This window comes from Epinephelus moara, chromosome 1 (genome assembly GCF_006386435.1).
Source record: "Epinephelus moara isolate mb chromosome 1, YSFRI_EMoa_1.0, whole genome shotgun sequence".
In the NCBI taxonomy this organism is placed as follows: Eukaryota; Metazoa; Chordata; class Actinopteri; order Perciformes; family Serranidae; genus Epinephelus; species Epinephelus moara.
Genome location: NC_065506.1, coordinates 50436519 through 50460398, shown reverse-complemented (window position 1 = coordinate 50460398; position 23880 = coordinate 50436519). Strand labels below are relative to the sequence as shown.

Sequence of the window (23880 nt, the reverse complement as noted above, 5' to 3'; positions counted from 1 at the left end):
CTCAGGTACTCTGCCCTCTACCTGCTCAGGTACACTGTACTCTACCTGCTCAGGTACTCTGTCCTCTATCTGCTCAGGTACTCTGCCCTCTATCTGCTCAGGTACACTGTACTCTACCTGCTCAGGTACTCTGTCCTCTACCTGCTCAGGTACACTGTACTCTATCTGCTCAGGTACTCTGTCCTCTATCTGCTCAGGTACACTGTACTCTACCTGCTCAGGTACTCTGTCTTCTACCTGCTCAGGTACTCTGTACGCTACCTGCTCAGGAACATTAATTGATGTGTGACATCATCATGGTGAACATGACGCGATGACATCATCAGAACAATCAATAACTCTAATGTGTCTTTGATCAGTAACAGTAATCGATCACAGTGAGTCAGCAGTTTTTCTTAAAGAAGCAGAGCTGCGTCTCTCAGCAGCATCTGATCACTCGTATTATTATAAAATCCGTGTCAAGAATCTGATGTATTTTTAAAATGCTGTCACTGAGACGCTCTGAGACATGACGGCAGATAAAGAGACGTCCCACAGTGGGAGCAACAGACGTTTTCATGCTGCAGGAAGTGTCACAGTCTGAGTTCATGAACCTGTGACGCCGTCCTCACCTGACAGGAAACAGCTTCTTTTGTTTAACATAAGTTCTGAACGTCTGAAGTGGTGTCAGTGAACGCAGCACGAGTGTCTCAGCTCTGTTTGTACATCTGAAGTGGACGGACTGTCGTCCACCTCCTGTCCTGTCTTGTCTCTTCATCCATCATCTGCAGTTAAACCTGTTCACACAGAGAGTCTGGAACCTTTCTGGATCTGTCTGTCTGTCTGTCTATCTGCCCATCTGTTCGTCTGTCTCTCTTTCTGTCCATCTGTTCGTTTGTCTGTCTGTCCATCTTTCCATCTGCCTGTCTGTCTATCTGTCTGTCCGTATGTCTGTCTCAGATGTCCAGTGTTCAGACAAAGTTCACTGTCACAGTGTTATTCACACCAGGAGCTGTACTCACAAACATCCTGAGAACACTCTCAGAGCTCCGAATGAAGGAGTCTGAGCTTAGGAGAGATTTAGGAAAGTTCTCAGAGAGACTCTGAGCGAGGAAGAACTTTAACTTTAACTTTAAGTCTTAACTTTAAGGGGAAATTCTAAGAAAACGTCACAATTCTAAGAACCTTCTTAGAATTTCGTCACTAGGAGCGACTCTTAGCACGAGGAAGCTTTGTGACTACGACCCCAGGTCCTTATACAGAGGGCTTGTTGTGAGGTCATCAGTGTTGATTTTGACAGGTATCTTAGATTCAGTCTGAGCCCTGAGACGAACATGTTTATTAGTTTATTCACAGTTAAGTCATTTTTATCCTTCATAGTTTCAATCCTGATGTTTCCATCTGTGTTTTCTCTTTAAACTAATTCATGTCTCATAAATCAGTCAAGGTGACAGGTTGTATAAAACAATGTGTGTGTCATTTCTCCAGCAGTGTTTGACCTTCTTCATTGTAACCTCAACCTTCTGTCTCGTTGGTTTGTCCCTGTTCCACAGTTTTACCTGCACACCTGTCTGGTGTTCGTCTTGTTGGCTCCGCCCTGCTGCTCCCTCCCTCCCCCTCCTCGTCTCCTCGTGTGTCTCCTCCTCCAGCTGTGTCTGGTTTCTGTGATGAGCTCTCAGTATATACTTATATGTTTGTACCTGTCCGTCCGTCTGTTTTTCTCCGTGCTTCTTGTTGGGCTCCCTCTGTGATTCTCTGTTCTCAGATTGTTCCTGGTTTGGTTTTTGTTCAGCTCCTCGCTTTAGTTTCCTGCTGGCTTCTGTCTTTGTGTCATTAAAACTCACCTGTGGTTGTTTCCTGTGTGCAGCTGAATCGGAGTCGAGTAAAAGACATAAAGAATAAATAACAGACAGACTTTCAGCTGCTAACGGGTGAAATAAATCAGTCTGATGACTCTCTGAGGGAGGAGAGGAAAAGTTTGATGACTTCCTGTGGTGCATTATGAGTCTGTTTGTGAACGTCCTCCTGTGTTTGACCAGAACATCATGTTGTGGGCGGGACACATGTCCAACATGACAAATAACTTGGACAGCATCCTCGTCTCTGACAGAGAGTCCGGCTCCACCATGTGATGGCTGTACAGATCAGAGCAGAGTCGTCTGACGGCTGCTGCCCTCGCACAGGAAATAAGGTGAAGCTTCAGAGTGGAGAGTTTTAAATCTGCTCTTTGTTTTTAATCTGCTTCATCACTTCCGTCTCTGAATGAGCGTCTCGTCTAAACTGATGTCTGCTCTCCTGTGGATCGTCACATCTTCGGTCTGCTGAGACGACCTCTGAGGCTCTAAACTTTATTTGTACAGCACTTTCCTAACAAGGTTCTAAAGAGCATGGAAATAAGATGATAATAACATGACAATTATTAAAAAATGTTAAGAGCTCAGAAACAGTGAGGTCAGAGACAAAAACAGAACAAAAGGAAATAAAACACAAAAGTCATAAATCAGACATTAAAAGAGAAACTTTCCTATAAAAGTGTGTTTTTAACAATGATTTAAAAACAGGTCTTGTACCAACCAGTCTGAGAATTCCAGAGCCTCGAAGCCTCGATGGTAAAGTCCTGCTCACCTTTAGTCAGCAGCCTCGACTCGAGGATCTCAGGTCCTGACTCCGCGCACAGGGAGTCAGAAGCTCGGCTGTGTAACTAAGGACTGAACCATGTTGAGCTTTAAAGGTTTAATAGAGAGAGGACGAGAGGACGGACTCTCTGGTTTTGAATCTTGAAGATGAGTTTCTTCTAGACTTTAGTTTCCACCCGGTACGAGTGAAGGTGATTGATGAAATAAAACTCATGTTGTCTCTGATGATCTGTAACTCAGTCAAACTGAACAAAGACAGCAGCCTGGTATAACCACTGTGGGACCTGGACCCAGAGCCCTGTCTGTCCTGCATCAAACTGTCTGTCGTCTTCGTCTGAAGGTCGACTTCAGCCTCTGAAGATCCTCCCTGATGGGCGAAAGTGTCCCAAATTGCCTCAGAGTGCAGCAGCCTCAACATGTCCGTCTCTGACTGTTGGTGTCACTAGGTGTTTCTCAAAGTCAAGGAAGGATCCTCAAACGGCCGAATTTGAAGGACGCTACGTCATCGACCCACTGAAGGACTGTTCCACAGTCAAGGATCCTTCCTTGGGAGGACGGGTCCTCACACGGAAGGAAGGATCCTTGACTTTGAGAAACACCCAGTATTTCATCATGATGGCTCCCTGGGACAGGAAGTACAGACAGGAAGCACAGACAGGAAGTACAGACAGGAAGTACAGACAGGAAGCACAGACAGAGCCGCAGCTACCAACTGGTTAATGATGTCAAACATCAGGCTGAGGTCAAACAGTTCTCCCAAACATGGCGTTCAGTTCAAGAGTTGAACGACTTCCTGTAGTAACAAGATACAGAGTAAAAACATTATGAGGCTCAGAAGGTTACGGCTGAGACTTAACACCTGTCGATACGAACACGTTCGGTGATGGAAGACGTCCACAGATCTTTTAGTGAATGTAATATCTTTGTGTGGTCGTTTGTTGATGCCCTGCCGTGTGATGTGTCCCTGCAGTGTGATGTGTCCCTGCCATGTGATGTGTCCCTGCAGTGTGATGTGTCCCTGCCGTGTGATGTGTCCCTGCCGTGTGATGTGTCCCTGCCGTGTGATGTGTCCCTGCTGTGTGATGTAGTCTCGCCACCAGACAATCAGAGATCTCCGCCTTCTGATAGTCTGGGGACACTCCTTTCTAAAGTGTGTTTAACACACCGGCGAAAACGGCCGGCAACAAAGCAACGCCTCTTGCATTTTTGAAAAGGACACGCCTACTCGGAAATGTGCGCTCCCCCTTTTCTTGTCCCAAGGAGACAAACACACAGAGAGCTTGAAAATGGATGCCGAGAGATTAAACTCCGTTTTATCAAACATGTGCTCATCCGTGAAGAAAATATTTTTTTTCCAGCGGATGTCTTAGTTACAACATGATTGAGCTAACTGGAGTAGTTTCATGTCGTATCCGACAACGGGAGGCTTTTAACAGATGACGTCCTGATGTTAGCTTTGCTGCTGCTGTTAGCTGTCCCTGTCAGCTGCAGCCACTGATGCTTTCTAGACATCGTGATTTCCCAAAACTGAATAAATACCACACATAGCAACACAAAACTGCTTTGCTAGCTCAATCATGTTGTAACTAAGATATCCGCTGGGAAAGATATTTTTTTCACGGACCGTTTAACGAGATATTACCTATTACAGACACCGCTAAAGGCTAACAGGGCTAACAGCTAACGGTTAGCCCAGCTAAACGTGCACACAGAAATAGTAATGTTTGTTCAATCATTGTGTTTATAGACTTTACAAACATGGGATTAGTCTAAACGGTGATACAGTGATGTGAAAAATGTGATATATATATATATATATATATAGCTCTGCTGGTTTTCTACCCGGACTATAGACTATAGAGGGAATCGCCTTGTAAACAACAAGGCGATTCCCTCTATAGTCCGGCTGGATGGATGAGTCATGGCCTTGTAAAAGATTATGCTTATTTCTTTTAGTTGGCGAGAATGTGTCGCCGCAAACGCGACAAACATCCACTAATTTTGACGGCGTTTTCTGCGAGCACGGCTGAGCCATTTTGTACCGCTACACGTGTTTCTAGTGGGACTATGTTTACGAGCACAAACTATTGGTTCTGCAACGTAGGGAGTTTTTTTAAACTAAAATCTAAACACAAAATCAGGGAGAAAGTCATCAGTCTTTAGTTAAGCAAAGCGTCTAAAGACTGACTTGTGAGTCTATGTGATGTGTCCCTGCAGTGTGATGTGTCCCTGCAGTGGGATGTGTCCCTGCCGTGGGATGTGTCCCTGCCGTGTGATGTGTCCCTGCAGTGGGATGTGTCCCTTCAGTGTGATGTGTCCCTGCAGTGGGATGTGTCCCTGCAGTGGGATGTGTCCCTGCCGTGGGATGTGTCCCTGCCGTGGGATGTGTCCCTGCAGTGCGATGTGTCCCTGCAGTGTGATGTGTCCCTGCCGTGGGATGTGTCCCTGCAGTGGGATGTGTCCCTGCAGTGTGATGTGTCCCTGCCGTGTGATGTGTCCCTGCCGTGTGATGTGTCCCTGCCGTGTGATGTGTCCCTGCAGTGTGATGTGTCCTTGAAGTGCGATGTATCCCTGCAGTGCGATGTGTCCCTGCAGTGTGATGTGTCCCTGCAGTGTGATGTGTCCCTTCAGTGCCATGTGTCCTTGCAGTGTGATGTGTCCCTGCAGTGCGATGTGTCCCTGCAGTGCGATGTGTCCTTGCAGTGCGATGTGTCCCTGCAGTGTGATGTGTCCCTGCAGTGCCATGTGTCCCTGCAGTGTGATGTGTCCCTGCAGTGCCATGTGTCCTTGCAGTGCCATGTGTTCTTGCAGTGCGATGTGTCCTTGCAGTGCGATATGTCCTTGCAGTGTGATGTGTCCCTGCAGTGCGATGTGTCCCTGCAGTGTGATGTGTCCCTGCAGTGCCATGTGTCCTTGCAGTGTGATGTGTCCCTGCAGCGTGATGTGTCCCTGCAGCCGGTATTTCCCAAATTGAATTTAGGAAAAATCTACTTACAATAGTAACGGTAGATAATTGAAATAAAAAAAAGTTAAATTTTAGGAATTTTGGAAAAATGTTTAAGGATTTAGAACAATCTACATAAAAGGAAGTTAACGATAAAGGATTAGAAAATGCATCACAAAGCCTATAAGACATAGGACAATCTAGAGTCAAAGAAAAAGTTTAAGGTCAAACTCAACATTAAGGCCACTGGGAACAAGAGTATTTAATGTGTAGATCCAGAAAGCTTCTCTTTTCAACAAAAGAGTATCGAAATCACCGCCTCTTCTAGGAAGACATACTTTTTCAATCCCTATATAACGCAGAGCAGATATAGGATGTCCAGCCTCAATGAAGTGTGCTGCAACAGGATAGGTCATGTTTTTACATCTTAAGTGCACGCTTGGTTTTACACACATAATATTTGCCACAAGGACAAGAAACAATAAAAATAACACCTTTAACAGGGATCTTCTAACCTGAATGAGGGTGTTTGAAATCTCTACATTTATAAGTACTGTTGCATTGCGCACAGGCACCACATCTATAGTAACCGTCTGTGACAGGAGCAAGAGTGCGTTGTGGCGAAATTTCTAGAGGAGGCAAGTCTGAATGGACTAGTGCATCTCTCAGGTTTCTACCTCTTGAGAAGACAACTCTAGGGGGATCATTAAAGACATTTGTTAGAAGAGGATCAGACTTTAAAATGTGCCAGTGTTTATGCAACATCGGTTTGAACCTTTCAGCACAATGGGAATAAATAGTGATAAATAGAGGAACTTCTTTTTTGTTTTTATTTCTAGCACCTTCAAACAGGTCAGCTCTAGAAATTTTATTTATTTTCTCGACAGCAGAGTCCAATTGTAGCTCCTTGTAACCACACTCTTTAAATTTACCTTTCATTATATCCATATTTTCAGAGAAATCAGAAGGATCTTTGCAAATGCGTTTCAACCGACAAAACTGACTATAGGGTAAACTGTTTTTCAAGGGAAGAGGGTGACAGCTGTGAGCTTGTAAGAGACTATTGCGATCAGTAGGTTTTGTATTTAAGTCAGTGTACAATGTGTTATTTCTCCGAATGATCCATGTGTCAAGAAAATTAATCTTCTCCAAATCAAACTGCATAGTAAACCTCAGATGTTCAGAGACAGAATTCAAAAAGTTGCAATAAGACTGTAGCTGATCACTAGTTCCACTAAAGATGCAACATATGTCATTTTGTATACCAGAATGTTAGGCAGACAAGGATTATTATCACTATTTAGTATTCTCAGTCTTTACAAATAACCGACATAAAGACTGGCAAAGTTGCAGGACATGATGTGATGTGTTGTGACGATGATGAAGCTGCTCCAACTGTCAAGTCTGTGAACCCGATCTTTGGACTGGTTGGACTGGTTTACCTGCCTCATGTTTCCTGTACCAGATGTGTCTTCATGTCGTCTCTTGTTGGTGGTTTTGTGGTCAGTTTTAAAACATGTCTGTACAGTAACACAGTAAGATGCGTGGAGCATTGGGAGGACTGGGAGGTTTGTTGTGGTGCAGACTGGAGGTTTGCAGACTGACGTCAGAGCTGTTTGTGTGGAAGAAGAATCTCTTTTTAAACAGATGAATTATAAATCTGGACTCAGTATTTATAACTGCAGCAGTTGCTCCAGAGTCGTGGGTGGAAATGTGATGGTGTAAAAGTGTGATGTGAGTCTGGAGATGAGTCACAGTGAAGACAGACAGAATAACCTCAGTGAAGCTTCAAGTTTTTAGTTTGTGTATTTTTACTGTGTTTCTTTCTGAGCTGTTGAACGCAACTTATCTGTTTGTATAAAGATACATGAACACATGTTTCTGACCTGAAGAACTCTGAAACTTTTATTTGAAGTCACTTCTGAAGGTTTAATGAACAGCTGTGTCATGACCTTCACACTGGAACATCAGCGCCACACAGAGTTCGCTGATGTCGTGTCTGGGGAGGGCCGACGGAGGAAGTTTATAAACTTCATCATCAGAACAGATCTCATTTGTTTCCTGAGTGAAACTGAAGGATTAAAAGTTAATGTCTGTAACAGTGAGAGATCATGAACTCATGTTTGGTTTGATTTTATTTCACTAAGACCGAAGCTGCTGCAGAGACTCGATCTGTCAGAGTTTATTCACCTTTGATATGATGGTTCAAGATATTTCATCAGTTTGAGGTGAAGCTGGTTGAACAACAACAGTTTGAAACACGTATCAGATCGATCCGGTCATTTCTCTGGAGAACATTCCCTGAAGGTTTGAGGAATTTTTCTGGAGTGTTTAGAAATGTTTCTGGTTTATATTGAACTAAAACAGCGCCCTCGTCCTTTAACCCGCCCTGTGGACTCAGGCTGATGTCTCTTCTCTGTTTTCCCGCAGACGGCTCAGACGGTCCTCCTGGTCGTCACCGCCTTCACCATCTGCTGGATGCCTCACCACATCATCGCCATGTGGGTGGAGTTCGGCACCTTTCCCCTGAACGACGCCACCTTCGCCTTTCGCATCGTCTCCCACTGCCTGTCTTATGGAAACTCCTGCGTCAACCCTGTCCTCTACGCTTTCCTGTCTGAGAACTTCCGTACGGCCTGCCGCCAGGTCTTCGCCTGCCGCTTCCTGTACCCGCCGCCACCGGTGGGCAAGGTGGTTCGTTTCCGCATGGAGAACTTCTCCACCACACACTCCACCACCAACATATGAGGGACTGCGGGACGTCATCAGATACATGACCAGGACACTGAGGTGGAAACAGGAAGCAGAGCTGAGGCTGACGGTCACATGACCACAGGACAGCAGGTGATTGGCTGCTGACTGTATCTATGGATGACCTGAACTCGTTTATGGGAGTTTATTAACGACAGACTGAGACACCAAACAGGAAACTGAAGGACACATTCAGACAGGGACAAATACAGACTTTAGAAATGTAGAAAAAAACTAAACTGTGTTTTCAGTTTTTCTTTTAAATTCAACAGTTTTAATAATTTAATTAAAATTAATCTTTGATAATAAAACAGTCCAAGATAAATGTAAAATTATATTCCAGTATTATATCAGGTTTTTTTCTTTATTTTGCCTAAAAAGCAGAATTTTTTCCGTCTGAGCAGAAACACAGAACCTGTGAGGAGTTTAACATGTGTTTGACTTTATATGTTTTATATGTATAATATGATTTTTTATATTTGATGTGTGTGTTATGTGTTTCAGAGACAAATGTTCCTCAGCACAACCTTTTTATTATCAGTGTGAATTCTTATTTTCTGGAGCATCTGAAGACAGTTTCTGATCCGTCCTGATGAACTTTGATAGTCTGAGTATATTTACAGATTTAATGTGAATGTGAAAGATCAAACCTGATAAATAGATAAATAAATATTAAATAAATGGTTGTCGGTTTAAGTATGTTTGATAGAAACAAAGAAAATGTACAAATAGATGAGTTTTAAATGGACGTATTAAATTATTTTCTGTCAGCTCAGGATTTGTTTTATATGGAAATAAACATCATTTATTTCCATTGATTTTATTCATTGATATTCCATAAGGGGGGTTTCTCTGAATATTTAATGATTACATTCAGTCTTTTTTTTCAGGGATGGAAACACTCACAGATTAACAGGAACAACAACAGATCTGAGGCTGATCTAACTTATTTAAAGTTTATTTTAAAGATTTACAGTTTGAATCAGTAACTCTGTGACCTGTTTTAATGAGCTGACTTTAGTTTGGTCATCACTCAGTGCTGTGATGACGTCTGAATATTCACCTGTTACAGGATGAATCTCAGCTGATGAATGAACCCTGACTTTGATCTGTCTGACTGTATTTCTCTGTGAGGTCACAGTATAAATGTCTTTGTGTCGAGAGCACAGCAGCAGAACAGGGACAGAGAGAAATGACATGTTCAGACAGTGAGATTCAGCTGACATTAGCTAACGTTAGCATGCTAACACTAGCTAACGATCAGTAGACACAGTCACAGAGCTGAAGCTGACGTGAACTGCAGGTCACAAACCAAAGTTCTGCTCGCTGCCTGATTCAGACTGTTCTCACTAATGTTTCATATGTTTTCCTATGAAAATCAGTTCACCCAAATTCATACATATGTCATGTATGTTTAAAGGCTGTGATCATGTGACCAATGAGCTGACGGCAGTAAACAGGAAGCAGTCCTGAGCGCCTGTAAGGAGGCAGGTTGGGGTGGTGGATGGGACTTTCCCCTGGAGTCACGTGATCAGATCTGTGTGAGTCATGTTAAGGTTCGTCCTCACAGTGTTTCTGTCTCTAAAGCTAACCTCTGGAACTTTATGATAATTGTGTAACTACACGTTAAGGACGTGACGTCATTCATGGGGCACTATATGTAGGATATCGTACAAACTGTTCAAACTGAGAATATGTTAATTTACTGGCATGTTGTATGATTAAAAACTGTAAAGTGTTTTGATTCTTCGTGTGCTGACTGTGACGATGATGAGTACAGTAAATGATATCATATAGTCAGTAAAGTGAAGTCAGATTCAGATCTTTTATTTAAGGGTCACATACCAAAAGATGCTCCGCCCACATGGGCTGCCGTGACACTACAACATATTGTAAACAAGAGTGATGACATCATGATACAAACACATGTATCATGTGTACATTCATCAGACATGGAAACAGATCAGGGGGAGGAGCTTCTGACTGAGACACTTAACAAACGAACTGTTTCATTTCATTCATCCCACAGCTGTGCTCAGGTTTTATATCTGAACCGTGTTACAGACAGCTCCTGAAGTCGTCTCTGCAGAGTCTGATGAGGCTTTAAATCCTGATTCAAAGGTCAGAAGGTCGTTTGGAGTCAATCCTGATTATTTACAGTGCTCAGTACAGAACAGATAAGATTTAAACTTCGTCTGTGACTGTGTTCTTCCTGAAATCATCACCTGAGTTTTATCTTTAATCTCCATGTACGACACCAACGACTGACAGTGTTCAACATCCTCTGAGGATCATTTTCAGACTCTGTGAGGACGATGGTGTTGTCTGCGTATAGAAAAATATCAACTGTAAAAACTTTTAATCTGACACAAATCTCTGCTTTTGTTCTGAATCATTTACATTATGAATATGAATTATGAATGAATATTATATTATGATTATTTCATATTTCTTTGATGAGTATTTCTCTTGTATGGACCATGAGCCTGGATTAAAGTATATTTATAAAGATGGAAAATAGTACTGAAGAGAGCACATCTCTGTTTCACACCACATGGGGTTGAAAAGTCGTAGAATAGTGTAGCACAGTATAGTAAAGTGTAGTATTTATTGTCTGCAGTCAGTGTGTGGTGTAATGCAGACAGAGTAAACATGAGAGCACCACACATTAGATCATCTGCAAGAGTCTGAAACCTGCTGAGACGTTCTGGTCCAAAGAATCTTCATCGTCTTGTTGAGATCAAGACATCTCAACAGTCGTATGGTGACACAGGAGACGTGTTAGAACATGAAAATACCTCATCAAATTATGAAAAACATTTTGTTATAACATGAAACTTTTCATGTTAGTACCTGAAACTGATCCGTTTTTTTTGTTTTTGTTTTTTTTGGCGTGGCAGTTCTACGCCTCCGTAGGGGCGTGTCCACAATGACACGTAAAAAACAAAACAAAAACCTCATCAGGTTCCCTGGAGTCTCAGAGCAAACAGCAGCCTCAGGTCAATAGAGGTGACCTTCAGAGGGCAGGGTATCTGTCCACAGCAGAGACTCTCAGACCTACAGAGACACTGAGGAACCAGACCAGAACCCAAACCTGATCCCAGGATACAGAGGCTCGGTGAACGTGGTGTTGAAGGTGTGGAGATGGATCAGAGAGTCTGAGGAGACGCTGTAGAAGGACAGAGTGCCACCGGGACAGTCCACATACACTGCCACTCTGTTAGAGCCAGAGGAGGCGAACGAGGAGGCAAAGGAGGGGGTGGAGAAGAAGAAGGCAGAGGAGTAGTTGGAGGAGGAGGAGATGGATGTTTCTCTGTCGTTGTGATAGGCGGAGAAACCATCACTGTCAGAGCAAAAGAGACACCAGGACTGATCGTTTCGTCCAAACATGGAACCTTTCCTGTTTCCTTTCCTGCTGACTCCTCGGTAACTCACTGAGACATAAACGTCTCCCGTCCACTCCACCTCCCAGTAACAGCGACCAGTCAGACCAGTCCGGCACAACAGCTGAGGAACCAGGTCAAACCTGCCTGGATGATCCAGGTACGACTGGTCCTGTCTGACGTGGGTCACCGTCCTCTCATCTTCAGACAGTTGGAGTCTACTGTGTACTGTGTTTGTGTCCACTTCCAGTTCACAGATGTCTGAGGGAGATAGAGACAGGAAACAGCTGCAGGTCACCATCTGTTGACTCATCAACGACTTCACTGAAAGTTACTGAGAGAAAATCAAACTGTGAACGATGTTCAACAAACTTTTAATTCATCAATGAAGTCAGAACATTAACAGTTACTGAAACATCAGAGTCATATTTCTGCTTTTTGTCCTTGGGGGTGACGGACAATAAACACACTCACACTTCCTCACACCAGGTCTCAGTCTCTGCTGTCCACCATGATCCACCCTGCAGGAAGAGACAACATCAGGGTCGACTCGACACACCAGCACTCATATCAACAATGAAACAGGAAGTTCATCAGTCAGAGTCACAGAGAGACAGTTAGACAGCTGCAGGTGTCTGTCTCTACCTGAGAATGTCCAGTCTCCAGTGAGGATCCTCCAGTCCAGCAGTCAGCAGCTTCACTCCAGCGTCTCCTGGATGGTTGAAGCTCAGGTCCAACTCTCTCAGATGGGAGGGGTTCAACTTCAGAGCCGAGGCCAGAGACATACAGCCGTCCTCTGAGATCAGACAGCCTGACAGACTGAACACACACACACACACACACACATTCCATCAATGTGAATTTGGCTAAAGGGCCTCAATAAGCAGCACAGTACGATGAGATCCAAAGAAATCCCCAGGGAGATGAGAAAGTGACTGAAATATATCAGTTTGGAGGTGTAACATCTCTAAAGCTCTGTGACTCCAGCCAGCCACAGCGAGAACCATAAGCTCGACATGGAGAAAACCTGGAACAGTGGTGAATCTTCCCAGGAGAGGCCAGAGTACCACAATTCCTCCAAGGTCACATTCGTGCCTCGTCCAGGAAATCCCAAAGAACCCAGAGGAAAAGTGAAGGAACCTCAAACCTCGCTGGCCTCAGTTAAAGTCAGCGTTCATGATTCCACCATCACAAAGAGACACAACACATTCTCATTCCAACCTTGTGACACACCACGAGACGGCACTGCCTCTGTGTTTTCAGCTTCATGCTCTCTACTGACTGATCAGACTGCAGGGTTTCTAGCTCCACCTTTTAGTAGCCTACCAGATCTGTGTGCTAAGTACCCTAACAGAGGGGGGACCAGACATGGGGACGCTGAGGAACGGTTCTGTTGGTACCATCCACAACTTTTCACTGTGGGAACAGAAAGAATGAACTGAACTGAACCGGACTGCTCGGTGGAAACGATACTGATGAAAGCTTCATAAGTAAACTTCAAACAGTAGTCAAATCCTGACCTGAGAGTTTCTAGTTGACAGTTCGGACTCTTGAGTCCAACAGACAGCAACTTCACTCCTGAGTCCTTCAGGTCATTGTTACTCAGGTCCAGGTGTCTCAGACTGGAGGACTGGGAGCTGAGAACTGAGGACAGAGCTTCACAGCTGGTCTCCGACAGGTTACAGCCACTCAGCCTGAAGATGAATCAGAAAAACACAAGACGTCAATTACAAATAAACAGTTTTTAGATAAACTACGTCTCAGCTGGACGGATACATATGCACGTACAGAGCTGTGTTGGAGGCTTTGAGCACTGGCAGCAGCCTCAGGAGAGCCTCCTCTGAAGCAGAGTATTCCTTCAGGTCAAACACGTCCAGATCGTTTTCTGGTGACAGTAAGATGAAGCACAGAGCCGACCACTGAGACGGAGACAGTTTATCTGTGGAGAGACTTCCTGAACTCAGGTACTGTTGGATCTCCTCCACCAGAGAGCGATCATTCAGTTCATTCAGACAGTGGAACAGGTTGATGCTTCTCTCTGCAGACAGATTCTCACTGATCTTCTTCTTGATGTACTGGACCGTTTTAAGATTGATCCATGAGCTACTTCCTGTCCATGTCAGCAGGCCTTGTAGGAGAGTCTGACTGGTCTGTGAGCCACTTCCTGGCTGTGCCAGCAGGCCTCGTAGGTGTTTGTGATTGGTCTCCAGAGACAGACCCAGGAGGAAGTGGAGGAACAAGTCCAGGTGGCCGTTAGGACTCTGTAAGGCCTTGTCCACAGCACTCTGGTAGAAACGTGTTGATCTTCCACTGAACATTTCAGACCACCAGGAGGTTTGTTCCTCTGCCATCAGGTTGACTCCAGAGTTGATGAAGGTCAGATGGACATGAAGAGCAGCCAGAAACTCCTGAACACTCAGATGGACGAAGCAGAACACCTTGTCCTGGTACAGTCCTCTCTCCTCTTTAAAGATCTGTGTGAACACTCCTGAGTACACTGAGGCTGCTCTGATATCGATGCCACACTCTGTCAGGTCTGATTCATAGAAGATCAGGTTGCCTTTCTGCAGCTGATCAAAAGCCAGTTTTCCCAGAGACTCAATCATCTTCCTGCTCTCTGGACTCCAGTGATGATCTGTCTCAGCTCCTCCATCATACTTGATGTTCTTCACTTTGGTCTGAACCACCAGGAAGTGGATGTACATCTCAGTCAGGGTCTTGGGCAGCTCTCCTTCCTCTCTGGTCTTCATCACATCCTCCAGAACTGTAGCAGTGATCCAGCAGAAGACTGGGATGTGGCACATGATGTGGAGGCTTCGTGATGTCTTGATGTGGGAGATGATTCTGCTGGCCTGCTCCTCATCTCTGAATCTCTTCCTGAAGTACTCCTCCTTCTGTGGGTCAGTGAACCCTCTGACCTCTGTCACCATGTCAACACAGTCAGGAGGGATCTGATTGGCTGCTGCAGGTCGTGTGGTTATCCAGAGGCGAGCAGAGGGAAGCAGTTTCCCCCTGATGAGGTTTGTCAGCAGCACATCCACTGAGGTGGACTCTGTAACATCAGTCAGGATCTCATTGTTGTGGAAGTCCAGAGGAAGTCGACACTCATCCAGACCGTCAAAGATGAACACAACCTGGAACTCTTCAAACCTGCAGATTCCTGCTTCTTTGGTTTCAGTAAAGAAGTGATGAACAAGTTCCACCAAGCTGTACTTTTTCTCTTTCAGCACATTCAGCTCTCTGAAAGTGAATGGAAATGTGAACTGTATGTCCTGGTTGGCTTTGTCTTCAGCCCAGTCCAGAGTGAACTTCTGTGTTAAGACTGTTTTCCCAATGCCAGCCACTCCCTTTGTCATCACTGTTCTGATTGGTTCATCTCTTCCAGGTGAGGCTTTAAAGATGTCTTCTTGTCTGATGGTTGTTTCTGGTCTGTCTGGTTTCCTGGATGCTGTTTCAATCTGTCTGACCTCATGTTCATCATTGACCTCTGCAGTCCCTCCCTCTGTGATGTAGAGCTCTGTGTAGATCTGATTCAGAAGCGTCGGGTTTCCTGCTTTAGCGATCCCCTCAAACACACACTGGAACTTCTCCTTCAGGTTACACTTTAGTTTATGTTGACACGCTGCAGCGAAAGTTCCTGAATTAACAAACCACAAATAAAACCAGTGAGTCGGTTTCAACAGAAAACACAGAGGACATGGAGGATACAGAGGACACGGAGGACACAGAGGACATGGAGGACACAGAGGACACGGAGGACACAGAGGACACAGAGGACACAGAGGACCAAAAGCCTCAGATCTGATACAGATTACTGATCTGTTAACTCCTCTTACCGCTCTGCAGACAGTCAGCCAGCTCCTCCTGCTTCATCCTCCTCAGGACGTGCAGTGTGATCTTCACAAATGCCTCTCTGCTGCTCCTCTGGTCTTCATCCTCCTCATCCTCACTCTGACTCTCTGAGCATTCTGGGTAATCTGGACTCAGAAGCTTCTGGACTCTCTTCAGCTCGTCCTTCACAAACGTGACAACGTTCTCCTCCAGCAGCTGCAACACAATCAACTGAACATGAAGAACGCAACATGCGATCCACGAGTCGGTCTGAAGACATCGCCGGACCATTTATCAGTCGGCCATGTTTATTGTCTGATATGAGCCCGTCACAGATAAACTGCACCAGCGAACATGTTTCCAACATGAGCTGGTACGAAAACATTTTTACAGAACATAGAAAAAAGAAAACAAAACACCAGTCATTTCACAGAGGTGTCATTATGCATTATGTAAATTATATAACCTCAACTGTTTCCATGACAACGGCTGCGTCTCTCATGTTCATCAGTTCTCGCAACAAAACGCTAACGCTATCCAGCAGTACAGTCTGTAGCATCAGAGCTTCTCTTGGCAGCTCAGCAGCAGCAGAAGACAGCAGAGACAGCAGAGACAGGAGAGGACAGCAGAGAGAGCAGATCTAGCAGAGATAGCAGAGGACAACAGTGACAGCAGGGTGAACAGAGGACAGCAGAGACAGCAGAGGACAGCAGAGAGAGCAGATACAGCAGAGACAGCAGAGGACAGCAGAGACAACAGTGACAGCAGGGTGAACAGAGGACAGCAGAAACAGCAGAGGACAGCAGAGACAGCAGAGGACAGCAGAGACAACAGAGGACAGCAGAGACAGCAGAAGACAACAGAGGACAGAAGGGACAGCAGAGACAGCCAAGGCAACAGAGACAGCAGAGACAGTAGAAGACAGCAGGTATTGCAAAAGACAGCAGAAGATGGCAGAGGCAACAGAGACAGCAGAGGACAGCGGAGACAGCAAGGGACAGCAGAGACAATAAAGACAGCAGAGAAGAGCATAGAGAGCAGATACAGCAGAGAGAGCAGAGACAACAGAAGACAGCAGAGGACAGCAGAAGACAGCAGATACAGCAGAGAGAGCAGATACAGCAGAGACAGTAGAAGACAGCAGGTATGGCAAAAGACAGCAGAAAACAGTAGAGGCAACAGAGACAACAAGGGGCAGCAGAGACAATAAAGACAGCAAAGACAAGCATAGAGAGCAGATACAGCAGAGAGAGCAGAGACAACAGAAGACAGCAGAGGACAGCAGAAGACAGCAGAGACAGCACAGAGAGCAGATACAGCAGAGACAGCAGACAACGGCAGAGACAACAGAGGATAGCAGCACAGAGACAGTCAGGATCTGACTGGTAGTTTCGTTCTGTTGTGATGAAAATCGAAATGTGTGTTTGTACATGAACTCACCTGAAACACAGAGTCCAGGTGTGTTGGATGCTGCAGATCAGACCGAAGCTGTCGCGCAGCTCTGCAGAGGAAACATCCAGTTCAAGGCTCTGTGTTTTTTCACTTCATCACATTTACACTTTCAAACCAGAAAAGATCTTGTCTGTCTGACGTCAACATCAGGAAAAATATTAGGGTTCAGATTCTCACAAAGTTTTCATGTTTTCCTCCACAAAGCAGAGTGACGTTTTTTCACGTTTTTTTTCAGCTGTTCTCAGTGAGGAGACAACACACGTGTCCGTATGCTGCTGCCCAGAGAAGAGTGTCACACCCAGTGTCTGCCTTTTTTTATGTGGCCGCTCTGAGTGCCTCTAGTTGAAAATCTCTGAATCTTTCAGAAAGGCGCTGATGATGTCACTGCCGCTCCTTCAGCTACTGTCTGATTGGTCAGACAGAGACAGAGCCACTCGTCTGTGGACGCCGATTACCTGGCAGACGCTGGATGTTGCTGCTGAGTGTTGTGCTTTTATCTCCGTATGTGTGGTACGCTTGTTAACTGTTGTCTGACCTCTGTTAACATAGCGTTACATTAGCTACCTTAGCTACCTTAGCTACATTTGCTACATATGCTACCTTAGCTACATTAGCTACCTTAGCTACATTAGCTACCTTAGCTACATTAGCTACATATGCTACCTTAGCTACATTAGCTACATTGGCTGCATTAGCTACATATGCTACCTTAACTACATTAGCTACATTAGCTACCTTAGCTAACCTCAGTCTTAAAATATTGTTGTCATAAAAACCAAACCCACAAGTATCATGTCATTAAAAGAAGAGCTGGGAGCGTTTTTTATGAAGTACTGACACCGCTTCACCCGTCTTCAGCTGACCTTTGACCTTGACCTACATGCGGGCAGCTGTGGCTCAGGAAGTGCCAGTCAGAAGGTCGGCAGTTCGATCCCCGGCCCCTGCAGTCCACAAGATTGTTCACGATACTGAACCTCAAACTGTGCCGTCAGTGTTGGAGTGTGCGCGGATGAGTAGCAGGTTGCGAAGCCTCGACCAGGAGTGTGTGAGAGTGTGTGAGTGTGTGTGAACGGCTGAATGTGATGAGTAGCGTGAAACTGATCTGAGTGGTCAAACGATGACAAAGAAGCTTCACAGGTCCATTTAACCTGTCTGTCCACACTCACCCAGTCTGTGAGGGTCCAGAGACCGAGGGTCAGCCACAGTGGACGAGAGAGGACAGACAGGACTCTGTCTGCTGAGGAGACTCGGGTCTTCTGGACTCTGACAGGTGGACGCTGTGATGTCACTGCTGAATCACTACATTGTTGACTCGATAACAGACAGTCACGCTCCGGACCAACAGTCTGATGTTCTTACCTTCCATCAGCACCACGTCCAACTTTAAAGGACTCAACATGATCCATAGACTGGTCACTCTTTATGGACACACAGCTAGGTCCAGGTCCAGGTCCAGAAGAGTCTTGTCTCTGCTGCTGCATCCTGATGCAAAGAGACAAATGAGGAGTTAGTTTGAGCAGATTCTCATGAATCCATTCACCCTGTCATTCTATTGAGGGTCAGGTTAAAAAACGTAACACACCAAAATATGTTTTACTTAGCACCGGCAACAGGCACTTTGTCGCAAGATATTCAGTCATCCATTCAAGGTGTCATATATATATATATATATATATATATATATATGTATATATATATATATATATATACACTGTATATAAAACTCATAGAAACAAATCATGATAGATTTATTTGTAAGCCTAATTTAATTAAAAAATGTAGGTATAAAGGGTTACAAAAACCAGAGGGGAGGGTTAGAGTTCGGGTTTAGAAGATGGGGGGATGGTTAACGAGTTTTGTGGATTAAAAAACTACACTGGACTTCTTGTGGGCATGAGGGTCAGTAAGTACTGTTTGTATTTTCATTCTAAAGTGGCCATTTCCTTTAATAGACTTATGGTGTGTTATATTCAGTGTCGGGCAGGAGTACCTTCAGGAAGAAGATATACAGTACAGGTGAGTAATGAACAATCAGCAAACTTGGAGACAGTTTCCATGCTCTGAGTTTAATCCAACATTTTTTTTCTTCTCTCCTTTTTCTTCCCTCACAGAAAACTAGATGTTAGTACTGTCATGGCCGCTGCTCACTGACGGCCCAAGAACAGCCTGAAGAGGAAGAGGAGGACACCATGTGGTAGAATGAGGGAGTGAAAGACAATGTTATTGTTGGGCTGGAGCAGGACAAGTAGTAGGAATGGACTTGAGAGGCATTGGAAAGGGATCAGTAATCCAAATTATTCTATAGGGTGGCAGCAATCAATAAAGAAGTTTTAGGGGCAATTGCATGTACAATGTGTCCCGGACTTCTTCAAAGAAGAGTGAATGTTCCTAATAGGACCAAAACATGCATATTCAAAATCAAAATAAATTTTCCTTTTGAGAACAGGAGGACAAAGAATAAAGCAAGAATCAACACACCAAATGGGGTTACAAGAAATCATGCTTTCTTTAATTGTTTCATGCATGTGAGGAAATTGTACTTGCAATTATTTCCCCTAATGCCACCGCATCTAAAAATATTTCTCTTTCAGACCCAATGGGTCCATGGTTTGTAATTTGTTGATCCATTTTCTTTCTGTTTTTTGCCTTTGTGTCTTAGTCCAGTTGCTGTTACTCTCCAGCCCCATGTATTTATAATCATTGGTTCCATGGTGTTTGAAGTGATTATGAAGTACTGTGGATTTGTTAAGTTCATGTAAATCGTATGTATGTTGGTACATCCTGGTACGCAAATGGTTGCCAGTCTCGCCTATGACCACTTTTTTACAGCGAGTACACTGGATAGCATTTATGAGGTTGGAGGTGTCCTCTGTGAAAGACTGCCAGATTGGAAAGCTCATATTGGAATGTATGTTTTGTGGTATGAGGTATATGAGGTAAGTTTTTTGCTTTTTATTTATGAAATAAAACTTGTATAATTTCTCCACCTAACCCCTACTATTTTTTGTGTTTCTTTCTGCAGCGGTTGCATTAGGGGAATCATGTAATGGTTAGTATCCTTTAATTGTCGGTACACCTCCTTTAAATAATTAGTTTTGTCATGGAAACAAATTTGTCCACCTTTGTCTGCACTCTTTACGATGATGTTAGGATTTCTGGCCAATCTGGAGAGGGCCCCGCGCTCATCCTGGGAGAAGTTAAATGTGATGTGGGGTTTTATTTTCAATTTTTCAAACACCTTAACGTCTTCCCTGATGAGCTTTTGAATAGGCTCTGAAATCACCTGCAGGTGTGGTTCCCATCCTGATGATTCTGTAAAGGGTACAGGCATTTTTGGACAATCATATCTGAGATAATCTAACAGTTTTGGCTGGTGATGATATAAATGTAAATCAGACTTAGCTCGCTGCGGGTCGGTGGTTTTGGAATTGGGATGAAGGTGAGGCCTTTTTCCAAAATTGTTTTCTCCGCGTTGGTTAGTTTGTGTGTTGTATATAGGTTGATGACTAGATGATGAGAATGTGGGGGAGGCGTGTCGGAGCCATGTTCCCCCCTCACATGTTTTATTGGGTCAGCCAATGTTGTAAAATACGTTGTGTGGTTTCGTTAGTCCAATGCACTGGATTGGTGCGATTTGTATGAAATGTTTGTCAATTTTGGTGAGGGTCTTGAATCTGGTCTGGATCCTAGAGTTTAATTCCTCAATTAATGATTGTTGTTTGGCAGTTAATCGATCAGAATAATGGATGAGAGGGACATGGATAGATGCTGAAGAAAAGATGGATGTGGCTATGGCAACCATTTGTTGCATCTGTTTCCAGATATTTAATATTGTCTGTTCTCTGAGGCAGTTGTTCAAGACGACAGACAAGATAACTTTTTCCACCTGGGGTTGGATGTTCATTTTCTTTATCAAATATGTAATATGGGGGCATCTAGCTCCTGGAAAACTGTCAATTTGGAGTGTGGGGTCTGAAAAGGATGGGATCCAGGCCAGATTCAAGTCCCTATAATTATATTGAGTTTGTGTGCCTTTAAAATCCAATCCTGGACCTTACGATGTGTGTGAGGGTGGACTGTGGGCTACGTGCGCTGCGTAACAGGGACTACGTGTGGGAGGTGATGTTTCTGGAGGCGTACCGTCAGTTGTTTAAGGTAAGCTTCAGCTACTGAGCCATTTCTGTCATTAAGACTTCTGGAATGGCTGCTTTCGAGGGTTAGGGTTATACTTATTCTTATACTTAGTCTGGGTTTGAGAACTAAAACAGTGTATGGATCAGGACTGATTAATGTGGTGGGTCTGATCAAAGATGGCAGTGACAAGACATGAAAGACCTGATCTGGGCGGTAAAAACCAAGCCTGGACACAGTGTGTGTTCGACGTCTAAACAAGGTCAGCAGCATCAGGGAGGATCTGACCCTGACCCTGAGAGGCTCATGAGGAGCGTCCACCCTCAAGTCAGCATAATAACAGACGGTGAAGCTCTGAACCAACACCCGAGTATTCAGTCTGATGTTCTTACCTTCCATCAGCACCATGTCCAACTTTAAAGTTAATGATTTCATCCATAGACCAGTCACTCTTTATGGACACACAGCTGGGTCCAGGTCCAGGTCCAGGTCCAGGTCCAGATCCAGGTCCAGATCCAGATCCAGGTCTAGGTCCAGGAGAGCCTGGTCTCTGCGATTGCATCCTGATAAAACAAAGACAGAGGATGAGTGGTGTTGTGTTGTTGATCAGGACGTGATGTGTTCCCAGCTGACTGATCAGTGGTTGATAACTGATCCTGAACTGTTCATATTGCAAACATGTGTTTATTCAGTGGCTGAGTGAGTGTGAAAAATGTGAGTGTGAACAATGTGAGTGTGAACAATGTGAGTGTGAACAATGTGTGTGTGAACAATGTGAGTGTGAACAATGTGAGTGTGAACAATGTGAGTGTGAACAATGTTGGTGGACTGATGTGATGTCATCAGGTCTCTGCATCATGTTGTCCATCCCGTCCTCGTGAACATGATGGAATTCCTTTAGATTTGTCACAAACGTCCACATGGACTGAAGAATGACATGATTTAGAATTTATTTATTTATTTTATTTAATTCGCTGACATGGATGGAGACTGTCAGAGACACTGGACTGGTGGGTGGAGTCATACAACCACAGAGTGGACTGGTGGGTGGAGTCATACAACCACAGAGTGGACTGGTGGGCGGGGCCATATTGCTTGTTATTGTTTGTATTGTTTGTTTGTAGCTATGAGTAGCTGATTTTGGTTGACACCTCACTGGTTGCAGGTGGGGGTGTGGTTTAACTGACAAAGGGAAGGTGGAGGGAAACATGCAGGAACAGGAGGAGTATGAGCTGAGACCAAACATCTATCATCTGTTTTCTCTCTTTCACACACGACCTATCTCTGAATTTATTGATGACCTTCAAACAGCGAGCGTTAAAGCATCTCTCCTCCTGCTGGGACAGGGACTCTGAACTGGGGAGCCTCTAAAATCACATCCACCCTTTGTTGAAACTGTTCAGTCTCACAGGAGACCTTTGACCCCACTGTGGCTGTGATACCGTTCAGACGTGATGCTTCAGCTTCTTTTAACTGACCACAAACACCCAGAGGCGGTCCTGGCTAGTTTTACACCCTGGGCGAATCATCCCTCGGCTCCCCCCCAACCCCCCACCGCTCCCCACCCCCCACGGTACGATACCAGTGAAAATATCATGGTTCTGAGTAGTATCACAATACCACAGCAAAAATGAGGCAGATGTGCCTTTTGTCATTCATAAAAAGATAAATCACTTTTCTATAATACATCAATGATATTTCAATGGAATAAATTACTTATTGACTTATTCATACTTCAAAAACAGCATCAAGAAGTGATTAACATAGGGGGGATCAAAATAAAATAAAATAAATAAATAAAATAAAAATCAACCAGCCACCCTCCTCCCCTGACAAGTAAAGAACAGTCCCTTCATAAGTAAAGAACAGTCCCTAAAGTGCGGTGAGGTTTATGGACCGTTACCTGCCACAAAGAGAGAAATGTGAACGGCTCGTTTCTCCTCTGACACACCACATACCTGTGCGCCGCCATGGCTCGGTTGTCCAGGTACTACTGGGCAGTCATGACACCAACGAAAGAGGAAATTACTGGACCTGGAGTCGGACTTCTCTGTTGCCGGTAAGCCGTTATCTTGCGAGCACTATGAGCCTCCACCGTATTCCTGTCTGTGACCCCCGTTCAACCCACAACCGCCAGGATTCGCCTTTCCTTTCTGCTGCTGGTTAAAACGTGATAATAGGGGTGCCCCAGCCCACTCCACTAACTTGACGTGGAAATGAGCGGTAGTCTAGAAAACTGGTGAGTTTTGTTTTTTTTGTTTGCGCCCTCACATAGATTGCGCCCTGGGCGGTCGCCCACATTGCCCATAGCAAAAACCGTCCCTGCAAACACCAATTGTCTTTTTACACATTGATCGATCAGTTCTGACTGAGAAACTGATCAGCAGGTCAATCAATGAAGAAAAGAATCACTGCAGCTTCACAGAAACACTCAGAGACAAAAACAATCATCATCATCATCATCATCATCATATGTTACAACCCTCACAGGAGACCTTTGACCCCACTGTGGCTGTGACACCATCAGTACACTGACCTGTCACCTTCACACAGCGATGTCAGCACTGTTACTGCAGCAAGGAACATCCGTCTCAACACATGATGTCATGACCCGTGTGTTTGTAGCTTCTTCACAGAAAGATAAAGTCTGTTCTGTCACTTCAGTGACTCGTTCTTCATGTATAAACGTTATTATAATTCATGATGCTCTGCTTATAGCTCCAACTAAAACATGGAGGAAAGATGGAGGACAGAGACATGAAGACAAGATGAA

The 23880-nt window shown here is 44.5% G+C and overlaps 2 protein-coding genes across 2 annotated transcripts in view; one reads left to right on the top strand and one right to left on the bottom strand.

Annotated features, from left to right (window-relative positions):
- Positions 1-8579, top strand: part of galr1b (galanin receptor 1b) — a 15796-nt gene extending 7217 nt beyond the window's left edge. Inside the window, exon 3 of the mRNA XM_050061870.1 lies at positions 7990-8579. Coding sequence (XP_049917827.1) covers positions 7990-8307 — 318 coding nt within the window. The 3' untranslated portion in view covers positions 8308-8579. The remainder of the gene's footprint in view (positions 1-7989) is intronic.
- Positions 8580-11186: 2607 nt separating this feature from the next.
- On the bottom strand, positions 11187-21622 carry LOC126400425 (protein NLRC3-like). The gene is made up of 9 exons (XM_050061139.1): positions 21500-21622; positions 18336-18458; positions 16965-17025; positions 15530-15740; positions 13482-15330; positions 13214-13387; positions 12339-12512; positions 12168-12214; positions 11187-11954 (listed from the first exon to the last, which is right to left on the bottom strand). The coding sequence occupies exons 1-9, from the start codon at positions 21544-21546 to the stop codon at positions 11368-11370; spliced, it is 3273 nt and encodes a 1090-aa protein (XP_049917096.1). The 5' UTR covers positions 21547-21622; the 3' UTR covers positions 11187-11367.
- Between the last annotated feature and the right edge of the window lie 2258 nt (positions 21623-23880).